The sequence below is a fragment of the Neopsephotus bourkii genome, unplaced genomic scaffold (genome assembly GCF_033783945.1).
Source record: "Neopsephotus bourkii isolate Nb327-2 ecotype Australia unplaced genomic scaffold, CSIRO-AGI_Nbou_v1 NB_567, whole genome shotgun sequence".
NCBI classification, from domain to species: Eukaryota; Metazoa; Chordata; class Aves; order Psittaciformes; family Psittacidae; genus Neopsephotus; species Neopsephotus bourkii.
In genome coordinates, this window is record NW_026901068.1 from 1,891,777 (window position 1) to 1,917,948 (window position 26,172).

The 26,172-nt window shown below is 39.5% G+C and overlaps 1 protein-coding gene across 4 annotated transcripts in view; it reads left to right on the forward strand.

The window, feature by feature from the left end:
* EEA1 (early endosome antigen 1) overlaps window positions 1–26,172 on the forward strand; it is a 75,230-nt gene extending 49,058 nt beyond the window's left edge. For all 4 annotated transcript variants that reach the window (XM_061351295.1, XM_061351297.1, XM_061351299.1 and 1 more), the window contains 12 exons: window positions 1,188–1,327; window positions 1,934–2,264; window positions 3,731–3,832; window positions 4,213–4,401; window positions 5,812–5,994; window positions 12,929–13,114; window positions 13,553–13,684; window positions 15,525–15,710; window positions 16,015–16,253; window positions 17,717–17,837; window positions 18,177–18,275; window positions 19,414–26,172. In XM_061351295.1, the coding sequence (XP_061207279.1) occupies window positions 1,188–1,327; window positions 1,934–2,264; window positions 3,731–3,832; window positions 4,213–4,401; window positions 5,812–5,994; window positions 12,929–13,114; window positions 13,553–13,684; window positions 15,525–15,710; window positions 16,015–16,253; window positions 17,717–17,837; window positions 18,177–18,275; window positions 19,414–19,536 (2,031 nt within the window). In that variant the 3' untranslated portion in view covers window positions 19,537–26,172. The remainder of the gene's footprint in view (window positions 1–1,187; window positions 1,328–1,933; window positions 2,265–3,730; window positions 3,833–4,212; window positions 4,402–5,811; window positions 5,995–12,928; window positions 13,115–13,552; window positions 13,685–15,524; window positions 15,711–16,014; window positions 16,254–17,716; window positions 17,838–18,176; window positions 18,276–19,413) is intronic.

The following is a 26,172-nucleotide window of genomic DNA, read 5'->3' on the forward strand; positions in this document are numbered from 1 at the left end:
AAAGTTTTTTGAATCTCATGTGCTCTATAGAAAATAAAGATTGTTTTCCTCATAAGAAATTTTAATCCAATGCTATTAAAAATAAAGCTGTCATACAATGCATTACCAGCATAGTTATTTTGTGCTTCCATTGCTCTCTTCTTTTGCACATTGGGTTTTTTTTCCCCACTCCCTTTGATTTGTGTTTTTATTTCTCATCCTGTTACAAAAATGTCACAAGTAACCAACAGACACAAATGTTTGGGAGGAATACAGTGCTTGCTTGCACAAGATTTTATGAGGTTCCTGGCAGCTGAAGTGTGAAACAGTGCAGGGTTGTTGATGCTGTCAACAGGAACGCAATTCTGTGTAAAACCTTGGCGTCATTGCCATTCTTTGGGATTATTCCAGTTGAATGCATGGTATTTAAAAAAAAATAGAAAACAAAGAGCCCTCAGGAATTTTCTTGGAAAAACTTGGCCATTTTATTTTATGGCCACTGTGTGAAAGCAGAAGTGCCTGTAAAACTGCCAGTGCGTTGAAGAGTCTAAGCAGTGCCCGTTTACTGAAGACTCCTGCGTTCTTTTATACTCCAAGTAAATGAAGAAGCACCTTCAAAAAAAACCACCACCAAACAACCCAACAAAACCACTCTCCTGCTCTCCCCCAGAAACAATTAGAGCCCAAAACAAAACCCCAAACATAGCTCCAGATGAGCACAGGATTTTTTCACCAGTGTAATTTGTGTCTTTGCTTTTGTTATAAAGAGTAGCAGAGTTCTTGGGATATGTAAATGAGCAGTCATTTGAAACTGCTGAAACTACTCGGTGGATGGGAACATGGCCCCAAAGTTGAGCACTGTGTATGGCCTTTCTTTATACAGGTGTCTTGGATAAGCTCTTTAAAGATACCTGCTTTTTATCTGTTACTTTGCAGTAAAATGACTGCTTGGCTTTTAATTTAAAGATGATTTTAAATGTTTTACCAAAATAGTTCAGTTCTGGATGAGCAAGAGGTTTGCAGGAGCTAAATAATGAAAGACAAATAGAAACTAATGAAATAGGTAGACAATGTGCAAGCACTTTCTGCAGTGAAGACTAGCTACAATAAATGCTACTCTCAGACTAGATGACTTCTGCTTTTTTACTGCTATTTTGATTTTGTCGGTTGTGTTCTGATAGCTCTAACTTTTCATTTTTATATGTCAGAAACTTGAAGCTGACATTCTTGATGCTAAAGCAAGCAAAGAACAAGCTCTTCAGGAGTTACAGCAGCAGCGGCAGCAATCCACAGAATTAGACCTTCGAACAACAGAACTGAGTAAACAACTTGAAGCAGCAAGAGAAGCGTATGCATTTCCTGTGTTATTATGCTTTTCAAAGTCAGACATAGAGCTAGAGTAGTTTGGACTAGTGTTGGAATTTTGTTTTTCTCTGCTGTGATTTCTGAAAATCATAGATAATTGGTATGTCCCCTTTGCTACAAGAACTGAATTTTATCCCACCTGTTTTCTTTCACTCTATGCCATGCAGACTCCATCTGCCATGTTGTCTCCTGTGAATCACTGACTGCTTTGATTCAATTCACTTCTTCAGAGCATTCACTGTGCTTAATGTCAGCTATCTAAACATTAGGTATCTGAACACTGAGGTCCATCTTCAAGTATCCATAGCCCTGCAACTTTTTGCAAAGACTAGTTTGCAATTTATGCATAAACAGTAAAGGGGTAGTTTCTGCTCGTTATAGTTGAGGAGGAAAAGTCTATCTCAAAATAGTTTTTAAAGTTGCTGGAATGTCTTCCTCAGGGGGACAAAATGCTTATTCTCTGGATGAAGGAGGTATGCTTTGAAGTAGTTCTACAGCTAACATATTAAATAATAGAGACATTAATAGTACAAAGGAGCTGTGGAGAAGAATTTAAAAACAAATATTATTTTTCCCTTTGTATTTGCAGGATGTCTAATACTAAATTGGATTTGCAGAAGAAGTCTGAAGCCCTTGAACAAGCAAAAAAGCAAATTTCAAAGCAGGAGGAGGAGAAGGCCAGCCTCAAACAAAACCTTGAAAAATCAAACCAAGATACTAGTAAGCAACTCAAAGAATTAGATTGTAAAATGCAAGCAGCAGCATCAGAGCTGCAACAAGTGAAATCAGAGAAGGATGCTCTAATAAAGGATCTTACAGCTACCAAAGATAAGCTCTCAAAAAGTTCTGAATCCTTCAAAAAAAGAAAGGAAGAGTTAGAAAAAGAAGCACAAAAAGCAAAAGCATCCATGGCAGAAATGGTTAGTAGTTTCTTTCATTATACACTAAGTTTGGTGAATTTATATTCTGATAAAATGATTTTGCTTTCTGTCTGAAAAGAGTGTACATACAATTAGAATGCATGGAAATTAATTGCCTTAAGGAAAACAAATTGTGATTTTTATTAGTTTGTATATGTGTCCTACCTTAAATTTTTGTCTGGATCTTCAGAGTAGTCAACATCACACACTGTGATCCCTTTTTCTTGCTGCATGCCTTTAATGTGGTGAAGAAACTAAATGGAGACAAGCAGTGAAACAATTTGATGGGAAATGTCCCTTTTTTAAAAAGTACGTCAGCCTTATTATAACAACACAAAGATATAAGCCCTTTGCTAAGCTGTCACCATATTGAAGAATAATTTATTTTGCTAAGGCCATATTAGCTTCATTTCTGGAGTCTGTATATACAGCCTTCCTGTGCACTTGACATGCTGGAAGGCTGTGTACAGCAGGCAGAGTAATATCATCTGTTGTTTGTGGAGAGGCCTTAAGGTGTTATCAGAGTGCTAGAACTATTTAAGTTTCGTAAAGGTCTCTCAAGTGGTGGTATAACAAGTGCTTGATCACCTGAGCAACCTACTATGGTAAAGAACTGAACTCTCACTAGCCTTAAAATATGCTTTCTTTCTCTCTCTTGCTTTGTTGGTACTATGAGTGGGCACTGTATGAGTACATATTTTATAGATTTTCTTATGCAGTTGTTCTGACACCCCTGCCTCAGACATGGTAGGGGTGTCTTTCTCATTCCCTTCTCATCTTACATGTCACCATTTCCCAGAACTTATTTAGAGCTGCTTTTATTCCAAACTAAAAAAAATCTTCCTCCTAGTTAAAAATAACTTTTTCCTTTACTCTTCACTTTTTTCAGATAAGCCTTTTTATTTGCTTTACTTAGTTACTGCTGTTTAAATATTTGTTTCTCCTAAAAACTTGAAGGATTTGCTCCCCAGTTTAGACTTAAAGATAGGAGTCCAGATTCTGCTTCTAATTCTGTAGTCACTTGGAGGCTTGCCACTGTCTTTTAAGTGCATGGTATTTGGGCTTAAAATGTAGTTATATTTGAATGCAACTCCCGCAAATGTATTTTGCTCATGAGTTTTAGAACATCAAGAAATTCTGAATCCTGAGGAGAGTGATGAGCCTACTGCTTCCCACAAGAAGGAGAAGGGCTGCCAACAGCAGCTTCAAAGAGGGAGACTATCCGTAATCGGAAAAACTCTTTGGCACATGGCTGCATTTGTTAATACAGGGTATCAGCTGTGTTCAGCTTAGAGTTACCACTGTGAAAGTTTAAAGAGTTTTGTGCTGAAAATATGTCTGCAGCTGAGAAGGAAAGCTGTTTCACTGGAAGGGAAAGCATGATTTTTCAAGGCTTTGTAGATCCTGCAGAAATATCTGGCACCCCATCTTAGAAGCTCACATGAATATTTTCTTACCTTTCTTAGGAAAAATCTTGCCAAGAGTTAAAACACCAGCTCCAGGTTCAAACAGAGTCTGTAGCTAAAGAGAAGAATGAATTGAAAAACTCACTGGAAAAAAAGGAGGGGGTAAGCTGTCTGTGGGGTTTCGAAAATCCAGAAATCAGTAATAATAAGTATTTAAAAGATTAATTTTCAGTATCACATGCTGGGACTGATGAGGGATAAAGAGGTTGCAGTTCTCAAATTGTAACCTAACTGGGGCACTGAAATAAGGTGGTGCTAAAATTTCCTAGATGATAACATGAAGGTTTAACATACAGGTTTTACTCCTACCTTTCTGTGTCGCACAAATCTTAGCTGTGGGGATTTTACGACCCTTCAGGTTTTTTCATTAGTTAAACTAATGAAAAACTAAATACTTGGTATTACCATGTCCTACTCTTTTAATACTTTCATAAAAGTATTGATTAAAATTATATACAGTTATTTAATATTTCTGAATATAGATTTCTAAGCAGTTGTCGATAGAACTTGATGCAGCAAGAACACAAATACTGGAAATTCAGGGTCTTCTGAAGGAGAAAGAAAAAAGTGAGCAGCAGGGAAGGCTGAGAGAGTTAAAGGAATCTTTTGAGCAGAAGAAAAAACATAGTGAGACACTGCAAGCTGAATTAAAAACTGCCCTTTTAGAAAAGGTAAGACTGGCCTCACATACTCCTGTAAGAAAATGAATATAAATTTCTCAGATAAATGCTGCAACTTTTATTTCAGCATCTGTATGATAAACAGCTGTTTGTTGTAGTAGATAAGGTCAGGATGTAGAAACAAGGTCTTCAGAGCTGTTGGAGATACAAACAACATTAACAACAATAATAAAACAAACCAGTGTTGATATATGAATTTGGTAGGAATTGAGTTTCAGTAAAGCAACAAAAATAACTGGACTGAATGTGTTTATTTTGCTTTATGAGCATGCTATGAAGCAAAAGTTGACATTTTCTGTAAAGCAGTAGAGTTTTGTGAGAGTGGTTTAGACAGACTGTACAGTGTTTTTGAGCTTCTGTGTCAGTTTTAAATCAAGTCTTCTTTTATTATACGAGAAGAATTTATCTGACTGACAGTATGAAACTCATAAATCATAATGGAAAGAGTTCAAATGTCTTATAGCATTAGGAAATGTTGCATTCTGTGCCATCCACTATTAAATGTTGCTGCAGTTTTGGTTGCCCTATGCTACATGATTGTATTTAGTCAGTCTGTGGAAACTTTAGGATTTAGGACTTGGTATCGTGGTTTAACCCCAGCCAATGACTACGCACCACACAGCTGCTTGCTCACTCCCCTCTGTTGGGATGGGGGAGAGAAATGGAAGGGATAAAAATGCAAAAAATCATGGGTTGGAATGTAGATAGTTTAACAGGTAAAGTAGAAGCCACATGCACAAGCAAAACAAGACAAGGAATTAATTTACCACTTCCCCTCATCAGGCAGGTGTTCAGCCATCTCCAGGAAAGCTGGGTTCCATTACATATAAATGTTACGTGGGAAGACAAACATTGTAACTTTGAACATCACCCCCTTTCTCTTCCCCAGCTTTATCTGCTGAGCATGACGCCATGTGGTCTGGAATATCCCTTTGATCAGCTGGGGTCAGCTGTGGCCCCTCTCAACTCCTTGTGCATCCTCAGCCCACTCGCTGCTGGGGTGGTGTGAGAGGCAGAAAAGGCCTTGACTCTGTGTGAGCGCTGCTCAGCAATAGCTAAAGCATATCTGTATTATTAACGCTGTTTTCAGTACAAATCCAAAACATACTAGATATTGTGAAGAAAATTATCTCTATCACAGCCAGAAACTTGAAACACTTGAAAACATTAAGATTTTTAATGTTCGGTCTTAATGTGTTTCACTAAGTTTTTTGTTGTGAATTAAATTTTGCTGTTAGATTGCTTACAAAATACTACTGTAAAATCACAAATACCAGATTACTGAAGTGCTGTTTTGTAAGTGGGAAAAAATCTTGCCTTGCAACAGAAATGCAATTTATTAAAGTGATTAAGCTTTACTGACTGTAACTCTAATTGAAACTTCCTATGCTTATGTTTCAGGCAGAACTGGAGAATAAACTGCAACAGCAGTCTATTTTGTCAGCACAGGAGCTTAAAGCGGAGAAAGTCAAGCTAGCAGACTTACAGAAGAGCCATGAAAAAAATAAGGAAAACATGGAGAAGCTGCAGTTGGATCTTTATGGGAAAGAGTCTGAGCTGCTGGCAACAAGGCAAGACCTTAAGGTACTTACAGTCGTTTTAATCTCATATGTGACTTTTAGTAGATCTTTTTATATACGTTTTGAAGTCCAAGAAACTTCAAGAACTGTATAGGCAGAAAAATGCTTCTTCTTCATATTCTATACATATGCTATATATAGAATTTAGTGCTGTTCAAACCCTTCCAAGGATATTTGCCAGTTTACCTGAAATACCCTTGCATTTATGCAGCAGCAGACTGAAAGATGATTTATTTTTGTATTCTTTTCACTAGGTAAGTTTTCGAGTTGCTCTTTCTTGTTATGTATTGCAGCTTTCAGCTAATTTAAACAGCATAGCTAATTAGGGCAAAGTCTGGCAGCATGTAAGTAACAGCTATCTTCTAGGTGATTTAACTAGAATATTAGTTGTCAGTCTTTTCCCATGCCCTTGCCCCTTCCTTCTTGGCTGACTGTAGATGTTCAGAGATGTCAAGCTAATAGAAATGGTAGTTTTAGGGACCTGCCTGGAATACAAGTGTATGAACTTAGTCTTTGAAGTTTTTGATATTCCTAAACTGAATTTATCTGATTTGATATTAGGGTGTAGTGCCTTCAAAGAGGTATTGCTGGCAGTTGAGTCAGTCAGCAAAGGATTTTTTTTTAATGTCCTTTTTTTCTGCCTCCTTTCTTCATGTCAGTGCTAAGCCAATGCTCCAGTTAGTCCCAGCACATACTGTGCTGCAGAGACTGGCTGTCTACTGGCAAGATCTGTGGCTTCGTCACTTTTCATTTCAGATGAATCACACTGCAGCTCTGTCTGCGTGTGACACTGTCGTTCTAGGCTTTTCTGAAGTTTATGGAGAGAACTAGGCACATCGGGAGATTGGATCATCTGATCTGTTTTAGATGTCAGCTTTTGATGGCTTCATTATGTATAAGTCATTGATGGCTTAGATTTCATCACTCCCTTTCACCTGTCCCAGTGGCCTTTTAGTTCCACTACTGAAACTGTTAAAGGTCTCCTGGCCATTTCAGATAAATAGGCCCATGTGATCTGCGGAGCCCTGGTTGGAAATGTGATGCTCCAGGCCAGCCTTGGACACAGCGATCATGAGATGGTTGAATTTGAGATCCTCAGGACAGTGAGAAGAGCGTGCAGCAAGCTCACTGCCCTAGACTGCAAGCGAGCAGACTTCGGCCTCTTCAGGAACCTGCTTAGTAAGGTTCCATGGGATATAGCCCTAGAGGGCAGGGGGGCCCAAGACTGTTGGGTGATATTCAAGGATCACCTGCTACAAGCTCAGGAGTGTTGCATCCCAGCTAGAAGGAAGTGCAGCAGCAGGACCAGGAGACCTCCCTGCATGGATAAGGAGCTGCTGAGGAAAATTCAAATGAAAAAAGAGTTTTATAGAAAGTGGAAGCAAGGACAGGCGGCCTGGGAAGAGTACAGGGATGTTGTCCGGGAAGCTAGGGACCAGGTTAGGAAAGCTAAGGCCCAGTTAGAATTAAACTTGGCTAGGGATATTAAGGATAACAGGAAGGGATTCTATAGGTACATAGCAAATAAAAAACAGACAAAGGACAACGTGGGCCCCCTCAGGAAGCTATCAGGAGAACTGGCTACCCTGGATTTGGAGAAGACTGAGGCTCTGAGTGACTTCTTTGCCTCGGTCTTCACTGACAAGTGCTCTGACTGCACCACCCAAGTCTTGGAAGGCAGACACAGGGACTGTGAGAATGAAAACCTTGGGCCCACTGTAGGAGAGGGTCTGGTTCGAGACCATCTTAAAAATCTGAATATGCAAAAGTCCATGGGACCTTTTGAAATCCATCCGCGGGTCCTGAAGGAGCTGGCAAATGAAGTTGCTAAGCCGCTGGCCATCATATGTAAGAAATCATGTCAGTCAGGTGAAGTTCCCAACAACTGGAAAAAGGGAAATATAACCCCCATTTTCCAGAAGAGGAAAATGGATGACCCGGGGAATTACAGACCAGTCAGTCTCACCTCTGTGCCTGGCAAAATCTTGGAGCAGATTCTCCTGGAAGGCATGCTAAGGCACATGAAAAACAACAAGGTGCTTGGTGACAGCCAGCATGGCTTCACTAAGGGGAAATCCTGCCTGACCAATTTGGTGGCCTTCTATGATGGGGCTACAGAACTGATGGACAGGGGTAGAGCAGTTGATGTCATCTACCTGGACTTGTGTAAAGCATTCCACACTGTCCCACACAACATCCTTGTCTCTAGATTAGAGAGACACCAATTTGATGAATGGACCACTGGGTGGATAAAGACCTGGCTGGATGGCCGCACAGAAAGAGTTGTGGTCAATGGCTCAATGTCCAGCTGGAGACCAGTGACGAGTGGTGTCACTCACTGATCGGTATTGGGACCGGTCTTGTTCAACATCTTTGTTGCTGACATGGACAGTGGGATTGAGTGCACCCTCATCAAGTCTGCCGATGACACCAAGCTGTGTGGTTCGGTTGATACGCTGGAGGGAAGGAATGCCATCCAGAGAGACCTTGACACGCTTGTGAGGTGGGCTGATGCGAACCTCATGAAGTTTAACCATGCCAAGTGCAAGGTCCTACACCTGGGTCGGAGTAATCCAAGGCACAGCTACAGGCTGGGCAGAGAAGAGATTCAGAGCAGCCGTGCGGAGAAGGACTTGGGGGTGTTGGTCCATGAGAAAATGAACATGAGCCGGCTTCAGTGAGCACTTGCAGCCCAGAAAGCCAACCGTGTCCTGGGCTGCATCAAAAGGAGCGTGACCAGCAGGTCGAAGGAGGTGGTTCTGCACGTTTACTCTGCTCTCATGAGACCTCACTTGGAGTATTGTGTGCAGTTCTGGTGTCCTCAACATAAAAAGGACATGGATCTGTTGGAACAAGTCCAGAGGAGGGCCATGAGGATTATCAGGGGACTGGAGCACCTCCCATATGAAGATAGGCTGAGAAAGTTGGGGCTGTTCATCCTGGAGAAGAGAAGGCTGCGTGGAGACCTCATAGCAGCCTCCCAGTATCTGAAGGGGGCCTATAGGGATGCTGGGGATGGACTCCTCATTAGGGACTGTAGTGATAGGACAAGGGGTAATGGGTTAAGACTTAAACAGGGGAAGTTAAGATTGGATATAAGGAGGAAATTCTTTCCTGTGAGGGTAGTGAGGCACTGGAATAGGTTGCCCAGGGAGGTTGTGAATGCTCCATCCCTGGCAGTGTTCAAGGCCAGGCTGGACGAGGCCTTGGGTGATATGGTTTAGAGCGAGGTGTCCCTGCCCATGGCAGGGGGGCTGGAACTTGATATTAAGGTCCTTTCCAACCCTAACTATTCTGTGATTCTGTATAATCTGAGCCAGAGCTATGGATTTTGGTTAAAGCTTGGGAGCAAAGTTGATGCATGGGCTGGGGTTCAGATTGATCTGAATCTTATTAGTAGGCAATAGTAGAAGTTTTTAAACCTTGTATGTAAGGTGAGCTTGGGTGTCCTTCAGTGCAGGAGTTTTTTGAATGGGGTTTTGAGCAACCTGGTTGAGGGGAAGGTGTCCTTGCCTGTGGCAGGGGTTGGAACTGGATGAGCTTTAAGGTCCCTTTCCGCCCAAGCCATTCTGTGATATTTAGTAGAAATACGATCCTCCTGCATAGCTGTTCTGAGTCAGCAGGGTCTGAGGCCCAGCCATGTCAAGGACTGGCACAACCATGCTGTACTATGAGATTGTAACAATGGTAGGTTTTCTTTAGTTAAAAATACTACAAGGGGAAAATTAAATATTCTCATGTGGTGTAGCACCGTGCTGTTGGTGAGGGCAAGGTTTCAGTGTGGGGATAGATCATAAAAGGCCGTACAAGGAGTGGACGGCACAACTGGGGTGGTAGAGCTAGATCCTGACGGGATGGAAAGAGTTGGGCTGTACACAGAGCACCATCTTCTGGCATCTGCTCGTAATATCACTGCTGAAATTGCTGGCTCGTCTTGGGCTGGGAGACTGAGGTGAGGTGTGATTGAGAAGTGAGCAAATGTTCCAGTGAAGTTCTGCAGTTGGAGTTACAGCATTGCATGAGAGACAGATGCAGAGTGGGCAGCTGCTCCCTGGAGTGCACCAGCACAGCTGGGTCCTAGTTACTGGTTCAGTAACAGAAGATCCTTGCTGTGGAGCTGTGGTAAGATGCAAGCTTTGAAGCTGTAAATCGTGTAGAGAAAAAGTGAGTGTTGTAACAAAATGTGAAGTGAGAATGTGTTTACAATTTTATGGATGCTATTTGTTGCAAATTTACTTTGGTATAAGTTACTGCCTATAGCAGTAACTACACTCATGCATTTTTGTGACTGGAAAAAGAAATTGGGTAGGATTTGAGTGCTTGTAAATGCTATAGCTTTTGATGCATACAATAAAAAACAATAGCACCACAGATCATTTTTGTATATAGATATACACACATATATACATGTGTATATACATAAGATACATGTATTTTTGCATGCACACGCGTGTAAACTTCTTTTTTGTGGAAAAGGTATTTTTTGTACAGAAGGGTTAATAAAAATTCAGAACTGCTATTTTTGCCTTGATTTTGAGTTCGTGCAAACATACTTTGTTGAATCCTTCTCTCCTGAGATCTGCCAAGTATCTTTCATTCTTGGCATTTGTGCTCTTTGTAGTCAGTCCTGGTTTCCTCTGTGTTCTCTAAAGAATGTTTCTTTGCTTCCAATATTGGCATCTCTGTCAGCGTATCTTCAGTGGATGTTCTGGGACAATATTCATACTGCCAAACCTCAGGCCTGTAAGTCAGGAACTTAAGTTGCCTATTGTCAGTCTAACCCTTCTTTTTAGGAGGTGAAGAGAGATCAGGTTAGCGTCTGTGAATAATTTCATGTGTCTCCTTGTGGACTGGGATCAGGAAGCACACAGACTAAAATGCTCATTTTTGTGTATCACGCTTAGGTGCCTAAGGATCTAGGACCTACCACCCAGCCTGGGCTAGTTCTGCTGTTTATAATTTACACTGCAACAGACCAAGTTGTAGTGAATCAGGCTTTGATATCTTCTTATCTTTTATTTATTTGTTTAAACTCTGTACCAGTCATCCAAGCATCTGGTTTTATTTGCAAAAATAAGTACAGATTAGCATCTTCTGTTCTGTACCTTTTCCTTGAATTCAGTTTTGTCTGTCATCCTGAAGAGCAGTCTCATGACTAAGGGTATCTTGCTAGAACACCTGTCGTATTCTGGGAGAAATGGCAAAACTGAATGGTAATTAAATAAGGTAAATGGCATCGGTTTTCTGAGAGGTGGTTTTATGTTAAAGATGTGATCTCCTCAGCAGTCAAAAAAATTGGGCTGAATTGCTGCCATAGTGAAGACTGGGCCAGGAGCAAGGATAATAACTGGAATGTTTAACCATGTGCCAGAGAATTTCTGTTCATTTCCAAAGGATGCTATGAAGGACTTCTGAGCAAAGCAGAAAGAAAGGCATGGATAGATAGAAGGTTGATTTACTGTTAAAATTGCATTGAACGGTTTCTACGTGGTATTGTTATTAATCACAGCACAGCTGAGGCACTTACACATGTAAGCTATAGCATGCTGAATTGTATGCAAAGTTTCAACACTCATATTAAAAACTACTGACTTACAGAAATGTTTGTGCATAATACAGAGCAGAATAGGCTGAATACTAGTTCCCCTTATAAGAAGATTTACATCATCTTAGTGTAGGTACAGGCACAGTGAGATAGCTTGTACAGCATAGACACTTTGGGGGAGAGAGGGGAAGTGAGAGAGAAGTATTCCCTACGCAAGGCTTTTAATTTGTGTGTCACCATTCACTTCATTAAATTTTATCATCCTGTGCTAACAAATTGGATGTAACCACGTTCACTCCTGGAAACAAATTTGAATGAAAGCTGTGGCTTCATTATGTTTCTTTCTAAAACTGCAGATACTGTTGGGTTTGCCTGTGAAGATGCTACATGATGATGGTACACTTCCCATCCTTTCTCACTGTTGGGCAAATATGGTACTCCACTGCCCACAGTGGAGGGGAGAGAGCTAATTTTGCTTTCTGAAAGCCCCACCCTGTGCTGAAAGCTGGAAATTGCAGAATCACTTCCCATTTTGTTTAAAAAAATTTCTGAGTTAACACCTTGCTTAGTGTTAAGTAGTGAACTCTAATAGCTCAGAAAGCAAATAGAGTAATTTTTCTGCAAATTCATTTTAAAAGCCAGTGTGAGATTTTTAAGTGCCACTGGGATTGTTGAAAATGCCATTGAGTCAGCAGTGTTCCATCACTAGTGTTTCAAACTACATCTGACTCTACAGGCAAAATACTTTAGACATTTCAAGGGAGGATTAGGAGGCATCAGAAATCAATTTGGTTTTAAATCAACACAGGAGAGGCGAAAGTATATGCATAATTAAGTGAAGCCAAAGTTGTTCTTATTGTTCATTTTAAAAAGACTAACCTTCAACAAGAGGTTTGATTAGGATTTAAGTAAGAGGTTAAGAGAGAATTTAGTATATCTTGAAAGAATTTAAATCCTTACTGGTGCACTGGAGGTAATAAACTTATTACTAATAATAAATATCCTCACATTCTGCGTGATTGTAGCATCCAAGATTTCCATAAAACACCAATATTTTGGAGGAGTGGAGGATGAGTTTGGTATTTTTCTTTCTCATTGGTTCCTTATGAAAGAACATGCTTCTAAGCAGAGCTAGTCCTTCCCTAAGCCTAAGGCTGAAACAACTATAACCTACAGAACATTAACTCAAGCAAGTAAGGTATTGCTGGTGAAAGTGGTACTGGGGTATTTTCTTTTATTTAGGGTAACCTTGTAACCTAGAAGTTTCTGTCAACATTTGAAGCTAAATGTTGCACACTAGGTAACAGTTTTTCCACGTGGGAAAACTTCAGATACTTGGGTACCTGAAGTTCTTATGCTGATAGGTGATTTGCAGAACTCTCTTTGTGATTAGTCCACAGAAGAAAAACTTGCTCTAGCTCAAGAAGAATTGGTTTCCAGCAGAAATCGAATTGCTAGCAATAATCAGCAGATTCAGGAACTGAAGAAATCAAAGTCTATGCTGGAGCAGGATGCATCAAAGAAAGAGCAGCAGCTGGGTGAGAAGACCAAAATGTTACAGGATCTTCAGAATGACAGGGTAAATGTCTTTTTGACATCTTCACACAGACACATACACCCCACACTGACACCCTTTGTTAAATTCTGTTACATTTCTAAACAAAGGGTATATGGGGGGCATAGCACTGTTGTAATGTATGGCAGTGGCAGTTACACTGAACCTTCGGTGCAAAGACTTTTAACAGCAGTTGAAGCAAAATTGGTTCAAAATAGGCTGTTAATTTGTTCCAAGTGGCTAGACAGGTGAAAAAATCTTATTAGTTTTAAATGTAGAACTACAAACATGCTCCTAATTGTTTGCACTATGAACTGTGGATAGAGATATGTGGCAGTTGTTTCCCGCTAATTACAAAGCCTCCAAGTAGGTTTTGGGCCCTGGATGTTTTTGTTTGTTCATTTATTTATTTTGTGAACTTGGAAGAAGTAACTTTTCTAACACTTTCTATTTCTCTTCAAGATTTTGAAAGAAAAAGACTTGGCTAATGAGAAATGTAAAACAACAGAGCTCCAAGAAATAAGGAGTAGACTTGAAAAAGAAAGTGCCAAGCTGGGTGAAGAGCTTAGAGCCTCCAAGCACGAATTTGAGAAGGTATATTCAGACAAACTGAGTCTTTATGTGGTTGGTTGTCTGATAAGAAATATGTGCCTACTTGGTAGTTATTTGTAATGGCTTTGCAAAGATGGTTGCTGTCAGTGTCAGTATTAGAGGTAAAGGAACCAAAGCCTAAATTTCATCGTGGTTCCTGAGCAATGATGACTTGATTAGTGTTAATCCTGGGGCACCAGTGCCCAGTGTTCTTGGCCAGGTGAACCACACATCTTGTTTTAGCTTCGGGATGTGTTGTATGTCCTGGCTTTTCTTCTGCACGACTGTAGATTCACTGTCCATACCCTTGCTCGACAATTCGGAAGAACAGAAAAGATGTCCAAAAATGTCACGAATGTGAAGTTTCCCAGATATTCCAGGCACATCTGGTACTTATCAAGGATGCGTGGCAGAGTTGAAACTCCCTTGATGTGCTGTGGTTTCTTAAAATGTCTGTAAAAGTCACAGTCAGGGAAGAAACAATGTCAGGAGCCTCATAAAAGACTAACTCTCTACCAAAATCATAACAAACAAATGAGCTCTCTGAAGGGTAAAAGTTTGGAGGCTTTAATTAAATAATGTTCATCCTGCTGTAAAACAAACCATTTCTTACCGCATATTACGTATTTTTTAGTCTCTGCAGAAACAAATGCTCCTAAAAGACTGCAGTTTGTTTTCCATGTTATAGTATTAGAGTTATACTTGCATCTGTTAAGTACATGGGGTTTAAGTTGCTTTATAAGTATAAATGAAGGTACAGTCCCTATACGCTAATAAAAAGAAAGTAACATGATACTTTATGAGTTTCAGACGTTACTTTGTTCTCCAGTGTTTAGAAACTGGTCTCTTATTTTTAGATAGAAGTCTGTACTTTATGTCAAGCAATCTATGCCCAGTACATTCTTGGATTTGGGGGAAAGGTTACTATAATTCTCATCACTCCTAAAATATTTATGCTAAAGAAGAAAATTTATAAAGATGTATGTAAAATGCATGCACACCAATGGCAGCTTAATATTCATCTGTTGATCTACATACAAGCAATCAGACTAAACCAGAAAAAGTCTCCTAAAGGCCCATATTCTGTTTCACATCTACCAAGGAATAAATAGATATGCCTCTGTAGGACATCCTCCTATTCTCAGGTATATGTTGTCTCCCTGTCTTTGGTTTTGTTTTAATTTTGATTTATGGAAAACTGTCAGCCCCTATGAGTCTCTTTGCACCTCCATGCTTGGCTGTGTAATTTTAAGATAAATGATTCCTATAAATTGATTATTTTACTTCAGGATTTTGTTATATTTTATTTCAGAAGAACAGGTAAAACTAATATTTAAAAGAAATGTATCATCCTGCTTACTTAAAACAGAGGGTATTTATTGATACATTTAAGACTAATAGTAGCTACCATCAATGTTTATAAGTTGTCATTACAATGCCTTTAACCTCATTATTGCAGCTAGAGAACAATGAGAAGTAAACTTTAAAACAGACTCTGGAAAATGACCATGGATGTCTAATTTCAAAGAATTACATAAAATAATCCAACAGAGCTTCAACTGCCTTAGTAGAAATATACAGTAAATTTATTTTATAAATGAATGTTGTTCATAATATAGGTAAAAATTTTAAATCTTTGATCATGAAAATCTTTGATACTTTAGAATTATAAAATAAAAAAAAATTATATAAAATTTTGTGCTATAAAATTATCATTTCCTCCCATGATAAAAATAAAATTATTTCTGTCTTCTCCTTGGAAAGAATTTACAGTAGTTTTGAATTTAAAATTATGTACACTTTCGAAGTTGCTACTTTAACTTTGAGCTCTGTATCCTAACAGGAGGTGGCAAATCTCAAGGATGCAAACCAGTTACTGATTCAACAGAAATTAGAGCTGCAGGGCAAAATAGATAATACTAATTCAGCTCTGGAACAGGAGAAAAAAACCCATCAAGCTGTCAAAGATCAGCTGAAAAAGAGAGAAGAGGAGCTGAAGAAAGAATGTGTGGAAATTGAAGCTAAACTGGTTAGTATATTAGAGAGTATAAGACTGTTGTTTTGTGCACATGCCTTTGGATTCTTCCAGGGACAGAGAATAAGCAAAGAGTTGACTTCAGTTTCACATTATATTAATTTTTAAATGACAGTCAAAAATCTTTGAGGCATTTAAGGATGTGGGAGAATTCAATAGGGTGACAGCCTTCTCTAATAGAGTTTGTTGATTAAAAGTAGTGATTCTAGTGCAGTAAGTTTCCTTGCCTTAATTAAATGTAGGGAATAGGGAAAGAATACTTGGAAGGTTGTTTTTCATTGTTCCATTGTTTTCTTAGCATGCAGAGCAAAAAGAGAAAGAAGAAGAAAATAGAAAACATGAGGAAAAGGAGACCAAACTCACCATGCAGGTCACAGCCCTGAATGAAAACCTGGCTACCATGAAGAAAGAGTGGCAAAGCAGTCAGAAGCGAGTGAGCGAGCTGGAGAAACAGACAGATGATTTACGTGGGGATATTGCTGTCTTGGAAGCAACGGTGCAAAATAACCAGGATGAGAGAAGGGCGTTACTGGAGAGGTAAGCTATGGTCATGGCACATGTGGAAGTATAGTTTGGGAAACGGAAAGCCTAACACTACAAACTTGTTTCAGTTGATTCAGGATTCCCTATGTGTGCTTTATTTTAATCTGCTTTTGTTTCTAGTGCTTGGGCTGTGGGTGCAGTTTCCAGAGTGCAACATTCTATTGTCCCTGCCAAAATACAGCAAGGGGTGTTGGGAATAAACTGTGCTCTTTGTGGGCTTTGGCAAGGTCTTATAGAAAATGAGGCAGGCGTATCAGGACCTTATTTATCACCAAAGTCACACTTATGTGCTTGTGCTCAAAGATCTACACCCATCCATAAAAGCATCTAAATCTGTTGGGCTCCTCTGAACTTTGAAGTATGTAGGTTGTGGCTTCTCATCTGATCTGCTGTATGAACCTTACAAGGCCTTGCAGAGAGAGCTTCTCATATCTGAATTAGCTATCCTTCTCCACCACTCCAAGGCTCCCCTGCCTTGACTTAATCAGAGTAGGTGTACTATTCTTCCAGAAGCCTGGAAGAGACTTCTAAGTGCCTTCAGTAACAATTTGTTTAGGCACTAGTAGGTATGCCCACTGCTCAATGTTAGGAAATTAAATATCTAATTGTATTAGATAGGCTAAGGTTCACACAGGAGGCATTTTATCCTGCCTGAAAACCTACAGTCCTCTTTTCTCCGATTCTGCTATTGTCACTACAATAGATTTAAATGTTAGGTAAGCAGAGTGCCTTTCCTTCAGGCAGCAGGAGGCTGGCAAGGCAGCAGAAGTTACCTGAAAGCAGTGATTACAAAGGTAAAAGAAACACCTGTGAGACAGGAAACTTTATTTGTCCTTATTTCCTGACATGTTTGGTGAAGGCAGAATGGAAAACACTTTTGAATACTGTCAAGCTTGCTGAGTTGTTTTTTGAACAGTAGACCTTGGGAGAGCATGGTATCAATGCAAAAGAGATCCTCTTTCTTTGGCAATCCCTCGCCATACTGTTCTGAACTCATCCAGTAGCTGTTTGCAGCTTGGCAGGAAACGAACCTTTGAAATTTGGCTTTCAACAGCTAACAGAATTTCAGCTGATGGGAGGTGGCTTTGCTAAAAGGGTTCTTTTCTGCTCTGTTGTCTGACCTAATCTGCTGCAGCTGGTTTGCAAGAGTGTCCTGTTGCACAGGGGTACATACTGGGGCTTGCTGTTGATGGACTTCCTTCAATAATGTCCTTGGGTTTAGGAGTAATTCCAGGTATTAATAAGACACAGATCCTTGGGAACAGTGCAGGATAATCTGAAATTGATTGTTACAACAGAATATTTTTCCAGTCAAGGCATCCAAGAACTTTTCACAGCAAGGATATTTTTGGCTGAGAGTTATGAGGGAAGCTTCCTAGACATGACAGCCTGCCCAAAGGAGGCAGTGTGTATTGCTGTATATGCTTTGAGCTGACTGTTTACTGTTTTTTCCTCAGGTGTATAAAAAGTGAGGGAGAAATTGAAAAGCTTCAAGCCAAACTTGTGGAAATGAAGAAAAAGCTGGACAACACTACTGCTGCAATGCAGGAACTTGGCCGAGAAAACCAGTCATTACAGGTATAATTTGATTTGAAGCAATTAAACCTGCTGACTCAGTGTGGGAACTTATGAGAATTTTGAGTTTGTGTCAGAGTGGTGGTGGGTTACTTTCCAGAGTGATTAGGATGTTATGCTTGTTGTATATGAGGGCCATATTACTGTCTGTGGGTTATTAAATCTGCTTATAGTTCTGAAAGTCGGAAGGTTTTATCTCTGAACAAATACAGCTCTCAATATCATGGCAGAAATGGTGCTTTCATACCACACTGGGTAGTGTGTGCACTGAAAACAGAGAAATCTAGTAGGAATTAGGTAAGCATTTAAAAAAACAAACCTTTTTGTGTATCTTCTATATAGATCAAACACACCCAAGCTCTCAACAGGAAGTGGGCAGAAGACAATGAGGTACAGAACTGTATGGCCTGTGGAAAAGGCTTTTCAGTGACAGTGAGAAGGGTAGGTGTATTTAACCGTGTGTCTGTGGGGATTTTCTTTTCCTATTGTTTTCAAACTCTTACATGGGATACAAACTTCAGGAAATTACCTTAATAGTGCTGTGGAATTCAGGACATCTCAGAATACAGTTATTGCTTGCACTGCTTTACATATTAAAAATAAAGTGTGTGGAACTTGCTTTATTCATAATTCTTTTGCCATTTTAACAGTATCAGTTTATAAACAGTGTTAAAATAGTTCAATCCCCGAAGTGAACAGGCAAAATTACACTGTTGTCAGGGTGTTTACAGTGATCTTATTTATAACCAGTCTGAACTGGATTTACAGATATAAAAGGAATATGTATTTGTTGAAATTAGATATAGAATCGTAGAATAGTTAGGGCAGTTAGGGTTGGAAAGGACCAACCATCCAGTTCCAACCCCCCTGCCATGGACAGGGACACCTCATGTTAAACCACGTCATCCAAGGCTCTGTCCAGCCTGGCCTTGAACACCACCAGGGACAGAGCATTTATATGTGAAAATAGGAGGCATCAACATGTGTTGGTCCTTTGTGAGTGTATGTTTCTAAATACTAACTAGACATGGAACAGAAGAAACAACTGGATACGTTTTAGGTCAGACCTTTGACAGCATTTTGCTGCTGTCAGGGTGTGCTCCATGAACTAGATGAGGTGTACCTGTGAGGTTCATTTTTGTGGTGCTTCCTGGCTTGGTCTTAGGTGCCTCTGCCTGTCCTGCATTATTTCAGTGATACTCTTTGGGTAGTCTTTGAACAAAGGCTGCTGGATCCTTTGAATCAAGGATAGTTTTCAATGTGAAAGCAGGTAGTTACATGTAAGAACATGTTTTATGTGACCAAAACAAGTCCAAGAGGAGAAATTTAAGAGGAGGATGAACTTGAACCAGTTTATTTCCAAAACTGGTATAGTCTCCTGACTTAGTGAAGTGCTTCTGAATATTTTAGCCCAATACCATGTAGTAAGAATTTACTCTTGTGCCCTTCCGTGTGCCATGTAACTACTATTTAAATAGTCAAACTAACTTCTAAAACATGAGACTTTACTTGACATGATAGTGATCTCTATTGATGATCAATACATTGATGTTTGGCATGTATGATTTTTCTTTCACAGCATCACTGTAGACAGTGTGGAAATATCTTTTGTGCCGAGTGCTCAGCAAAGAATGCCTTAACTCCTTCTTCTAAGAAGCCTGTCCGAGTCTGTGATACTTGCTTTAATGACTTGCAAGGATAACTGGCTATCGTGAGTGACAAAGAAATGTTACACTAAAAATTACAATTTCTGTCAATGCACTTCGTTCGGCACTCAGACTACTATTCAGTTTGGACAATGATTGTAACACTTGGCAAAATTTAGTATATTTTAAAATGTTTATTGATACCAAGTAAAACTATTGTATTTTTTGTGAGACATGGGCTCAGATCATCCATAGCTTATTGCCATTTATCCTGAAAAGAGCTTCTATGTCTAGATTAGAAATATCCAGTTATTTGTAAATAAAGTTTAAACAGAGGAGTAACAATGTATTTTTTTATCTTTTATTTTTTTGTTCAAGAGAAACAGCTTTTATGTGATATTGTAGTTTATTCTTGTTTCCTTCAAAGAAAAAAAGGAAGATGCAAAAACTTGTGAGGATTTTATGTATCAAATGTTGCTGTAAAAAAAGCATAACTAATTGTTGCATTTAATTGCATATCTGATGTTCTTTATAACCCCTTGTGATTTTGTTTTCTTTCTATCTCTTTGGTTCTTAGACTTTTCTCTCTAAAGTTTGAACTGCACAGTGAGGGTAATGGCTGGGCTGGACTCCAACTCGGTTTTATTTGCTCACTTAGAACTTGTTGTAGTATCAGTACCTGAGTCCTTATCCAACTACAGTGCTTGGTTACTGGAACATCTTTACACATACTGTATTGCATAGTCTGTGTGTGTGTGTCTGAGAGAGAGTACGTGTGAACTAATGATGAGACAGAGTTTAGTGGGCATTGCAGGAATATTAAATGATAAATTACAATATTCCATCCAGTATTGATTGATTTCACTTATACATATTTGTTTGATGGATTTTAATATTCCAGAAACCCTTATACAGGGGCTTTAAAAAGCAAACAAACAATGCTGGCAGTAGTCTGTAGCACATATCTCCCTGTGCTGTGGAAGCCCTGGGTGGTCCTTGAGGTTCTAAAGGACATCCAGACCTTCCATGCTAGGTATACTACTAAGAAAAAGTCTTTGAGACTGCTGCAGATGTCTGACCTTTTCTTCTGTCCCTTCCTCAGCTTTTAGTGGAAGACAGTGAACTCCTGCTACACCTAACAAACCTCAGTTTTATGCTACATCTCATCCCATTACCGGTGGGTTTTAAATGTTACATCAGTTATATGACAGTCTGCTCAGAATGGTGGTGTGAATCTCCCGTTACTAGCTTAGTTATAGATGAACAGCTCTAAATAAGAGGGCAGTATATGTGTCTCTAGATATTTATTCATACTTTCTTTACTGTAATTGCAACACAGGTTCCTCATACAGTTCATGAAGGCTCCAAACTTTTTTGTGATTTTTATTTATACCTGTTCATTCTTGCCTGCCTGTCTCTGACTTTCTTCCCTTTGTGTCTGGTATTTTAAAATCATTAAACTCATTTCTTCTGAGTAGGGGTTATGCCTTACAATATTTAGGGACTGTTTGTCTTAAACACTCTAGTAAGTTCCCCACACCTCAGCCTTCCTACAAAATGTAGCCAGCTGTTCAGAGAAAAAGACTGTATCCTGATTCCTGTACTTATTGCCTGAGGTAAGGGAACACATTCTGTCATGATAATGGAAGCTCAGCCATCATTAGGCAGGTTCATGTGCTTTTATCTATTGACAGCTCTGTATATGGATGAAGAAGAGTCTCTCTGATGAAAAAAGTCTAGTCCTGATAAACTCTTCAGTGAAAAAACTTCTTAATCCCTCTTCTCCAGAAGTAGTGATCTACATGTTTCATGTCTCTTCTTAGTTTACCTGTCTAGTTCTACATTTGCAGCCTAAAGGAATCTTCCTCAAGAAGTTTTCTTAATATTAAATTCTTATTCCCCAAAAGCCATCTGGATTACATAATTGGTTCTCCTCACTGCAGAAGAGTTTGGAATACTGTTGTGGTTTATGTGAAATACTGATCTGCTTTTCTGGTTCAAACTTGAGAGTTGCTTGCTAAAAAGAAAAAATTCCTGCAACGATTCCATATGAACAGCCCCTGGACTCGCTGTTCCTCCTCATCAGTGTAACAGTTTGTTGTAAGAATCTTTTGAATAGAAAATATGAACAGATTCTCTGCCTCTGGGAATTGTTTTTTCTATGTATTTATTTATTGGGAGAACCTGAAGAGTTTGCCTTCAAGCCTTTCTTTGTCTGACACGTGACTTCAGAAACAAGGGAAAATAAGCGACAGTCGTGCTCCAGTGTAGATGTGCTCTGCCCTGTTGGGTAACACGGAGAGCCTTGTGCTGCTTTCAGGGTGAAGGATGACCATGTGGAGCAGAAGGGATTTGGAGAGGGAAGAGAGAAGCTTCCTGTGACTTCACAGGGACAAAACACATGAGACAGGAAGATGGAAATCTTATGTGGGGAGCTAGGAAAATGGTTAAAAGGCTCACTTATGTTCAGGCATTTTGCTTTTGAATGAGAATATGTGAGAGATTAAGAGAGAGCTCTGAAGTACAAAGGAAGTGGTAGAAGCTCTAGTAGGCTTGTTCTTAATTCAGCTTTTGAGATGCCTTTGTATAAAGACAAGCAGAGTTACCTCACTCAGCTGGCTGCTGAAGCAGTGTGATTGGCTGACTGCAAATCAGACCTTGGTCTGGAGCTCCTCAGCTTTAGGGGTGAAACCAGCTTGGTTTCGGCAGATTCCTTTTTGCTGATCAGTTTATATGACCAACTTTTTTAGGGAATGGAAATGCTTTCCAAATACACATTTGTAGAAAGAGGGATTGTTAAAACCTCAAGGAACAATGGTAGAAACAGGGGCAACTAATACCTAGAACAGGGGTAGGAGCTTTCATGTTTGAGCTTTGACTCTTCAGCAATAAGTCAGGATTGCTGCAGTTTTTAAATGGAGTGAATTTATGATTCCATTGCTGAATGTTACGCTCCTTCTTTTGTGATCAGGATTCTTAGTGCTGGTCTGTATCTGTTGCCAAGTTGATGGTGTACTAGACCTTGTAATGCTCTTGGCCTTGATGTCAGGTTGGAAATTGTGTTTAAGCTCTGTAAAATGACTATGAGATACTAAATAAGGGAAACTAGAAGGTGAAAAGCTTTGTATTTATAAATCTGCTTTCAGAGTCTGACTGATTTGATGGGCATGTATCAGTAGGAACGTAGGTGTTTTGTTGCTCTGCTTTGAAATATGAATAATAGGAAAACCTAGTAAAAAGCCTAGTAATTTTAACCGTGCTGCGTTAAAGGATTCCAGATGAAATAGTTTAATGTACTGGGTTTTTTTAGACCACAGGCACAGGAACAGAGGGAAAAACTAATAAAATGTCAGAAGAGATTAGTCTTGGAACTGGAGGACACATAGTGGTGTGTTTCAACAGCCTCTAGAAAGAACCAGATAGCTCTCATTCACTGAGGAGAGGCCATTATAGAGCAAGAGGTGGAAATAACAGTAAAACCAGTGCTCAAACCAGTAGGTGTGTGGTATCATCAAGCTGCCTTTGATTTCTAGGCACTACCATGGCATCAGGAATGGGACAGTGAAGTGTGGGATTTGTTCCTGAAACCCTTCCCTCTGCAAGGCACTCCATCCACATTCATAAGTGCTGGGGAAGCAGAATATGAGAGACCAGCTGCTACATGGGCTGAGACAAGCTACAGAGGCAATCCAAAAAGTGTAAAGGGTCTTGTTAAGGGTGGGAAACGCTCTTGAACTTCCTGGAGACTTCATCTGTCTTCCTAGTCAAAGAACTACAGTCTCTTGCATTGTTGCCTCCAGAATGCCAATCACACAATTCTGTTCCCACCGCAGGTCAGCAATTCATACTTATGCCCTGCAACCCCTCTCCAGGCAGGTAGCTTTGCAGAGGTCAGCGTCAGGCTTTTGATCTTAGCTGGATGTGCTTTACTGTTATTTATTTCTTCTCCTCATGTATTCCCTATAGTAATCTTCCCCTTTCTGCAGAGGAAGAACAGAAAGGATAAAATTAATGAGTCACAGTAGGAAAAGTCGCTCTCTGCAGATGAAGAGACAAAAGGAATTTTCAGCTGCAGTTTCCAGCAGAGGCAAGAAAGAGGTTTAGCAGGATCTCCTTTTTCAGCTGGTTTTACTCTCTGGCACAAGAGTCCAAGGCTCTAGGGTACAGTGCAGGTTTAGCCCTCTTTATTTGGAAGGCGTCAAGTAACCAAGTTGCCAATGTGTGGAGCACTAGGAGGTACACAAGAATAATGAATAACTATTTTTGTTGGTTTTGGGACTATTAAGATTATTTGTGAATCCTCACTGGAAAAGCTTTCTTTGTGAAGCAAGAATGGTTTTGGGAGCAGAAGCATGAAGTAACCTTGCTGTATTTGTAATACATGAGCAAGAACAATTGATTCTTTCATGCTAGATGTAAGAGAAGTTACATTCCTAAAGAAGGGACCTGGAAAACTCAGGTACTTTTCTGAATTTTTTAATGTCAGTTAAACATCAAATGGAAACAAACGCTTGTTGGAAAACTTTATAACTTATTATGACCAGTATGTAGTGGCAGATAGAAAACTGCTGGAGCTTAAGTTCAAATAGAATATAAACTATGACAAGAAGAATGGTATAATGGTTTGAGTATGTTGAAACTGATAAATTACTCCTCCAAGTACCACCCCTCCCACTCTCATATTCTTGGAGGACTAGGAAACAACACTGTCATTTGCACTATGCACTTTTTGCTGTCTAACTGAACATAGTCTACAGTAAGTGGAATGGCATACTTTACATTGCATGTGTTAGCTGTAATCAATGAACAGAAAGTTTGTCTTCAGCTGGACTTCTCACTGTATTACATTTGGCCCCTTGCTATGTAAGGAGAATTGCACTTGTAATTTCTTTGTACGAAAATCATTATCATCATCTGAGAGCACATGTAACAACAAAACCCGTGTAATCACGTACAGTGTCTTTGTAGAGCTTCATTTTAAGATTATTAAATGAGAAAATGCAAATCTTGTGTATTTTCAAGGGTTTTGCCAGTTGTCCACTTCTTAATTTTTGAAGTCTTGACCTCAGCATCCCTTCTAGGGTAAGTTTAGAATTGTTGTCCAACCACGGGCTTTCCAAAAGCACCAAATGGTGTACTTTTCAGACCCAGCAATAACTGGATAGTGAAGTCTTTCCCACAGAAACTCAGTTTGGGATTTTTTCATTTTTTTTTTCAAGGGGGCACTGAATAAAGAGGTTTGTATCTTCAGAGAGAACATTAGATGCCACTTAAGATCACAGTAATGAAGAGGATAGGTACTAGTTAAGGTAATAAACTATGCCTTTTGTCTGTAGCTCACCACACACTGTGCACTCACTGTGCAACAGATACAGGAGCATCTGCTCACCTGAAGATCACTGAAGCCCTGCTAACCCTTTTAGACCAATGTTACTATGAAAGCAGAATCCTGGTAGGCATGTTTTCCAATTTTTCCTCCCCCTGTGACCTAAACTAAAACCACATTCATCTGTATTTCCTGCCTTTCTTGGGTAAAGAGGGCTGGGAAAGAGTGTTCATCGTTGTATGTCAAGAGGCCAGTGCTGGCAAGTCTAGGCTCCTGCTGGTTGCTTTATGGCAAAGTACTCTGTGTCGCACTATAGCTTCATTCCGGGCATCAAAGGGATGTTTGAAAGAACATCTTGCTGAGTTAGCAAATACCAGAACTTTTTATAATAATGTGTCCAAAATGCTGCTTGTATAGGATTTATCACTTTTGTAAGAAAAAGTCACACACACACACAAAAATAAATCATAAACCCCCGCCGTTTGATGCCATTACATCAGATTTCATTTAAACTACCTCTCAGTGTGAAATTCAAACATTAGGTAAGTTTAATAAGGTTTTTTCACTGTCACGTTATGTACAAGTTGTAGTGGATGCCAAAATTGCAAAGCTTTATCACCAAAAAGGAAAGAAGTCTCTTCATTTAATGTGTTTGAAAGTATTTCATTGTTTCAAGTTACTGTAAACTCTGTGTTCTTTTAACTTCTGTAGTTCCAATCTTGCAAACTTCAGCTGCTGGACAGGAAATAAATCGTAACCACAAGCTGTCATAATTATGATCTGCTGGGTGTAAGCAATTTTGTATGCAGCTTTGTCATTCACCAAATGTACCATTAGTTTAGTCTTGTTTTTTCTTCAGTACTGTAATGGATGCGTGCCACAAATTGCATTGTCTTGTTTGCCTCTTTTCTCAGATTTAATGATCAGTTTATTATTGCAGATGTGAATATTGCTCATACAGCTTGATTTCTGTATGATTGCATAAAATATAAATGGGAAAAGTTTTAAGTTCTTACCCAGTATTTAGACGAAATGTATTATAATAGCCTTATGTTGCAGTTTTACCTACAGAGTACTGCACTTCTTTTGAACTGGATCATACCATCTTGGTAGGTGTATGCAGACTTTTTGCATGAGTGTGTTTTGGTTTTGTTTTTTTTTTTATTTGAAGTTCCATTCTCTTAAGTTCTACTTTCAGTGTGTGTGTTTACTACTTGCAATGATGTAGTTGTGCCTTACATTGTGAAAGAATATAGTCCAGTGTGCACTGTAGTTCCTGAACTCTGCGATACAGAAAGCGGCTGTGGATTTGGGTGAGATGACACCATGCATCAACCGGTTCTGTATAAACTATGATGAAATGTTA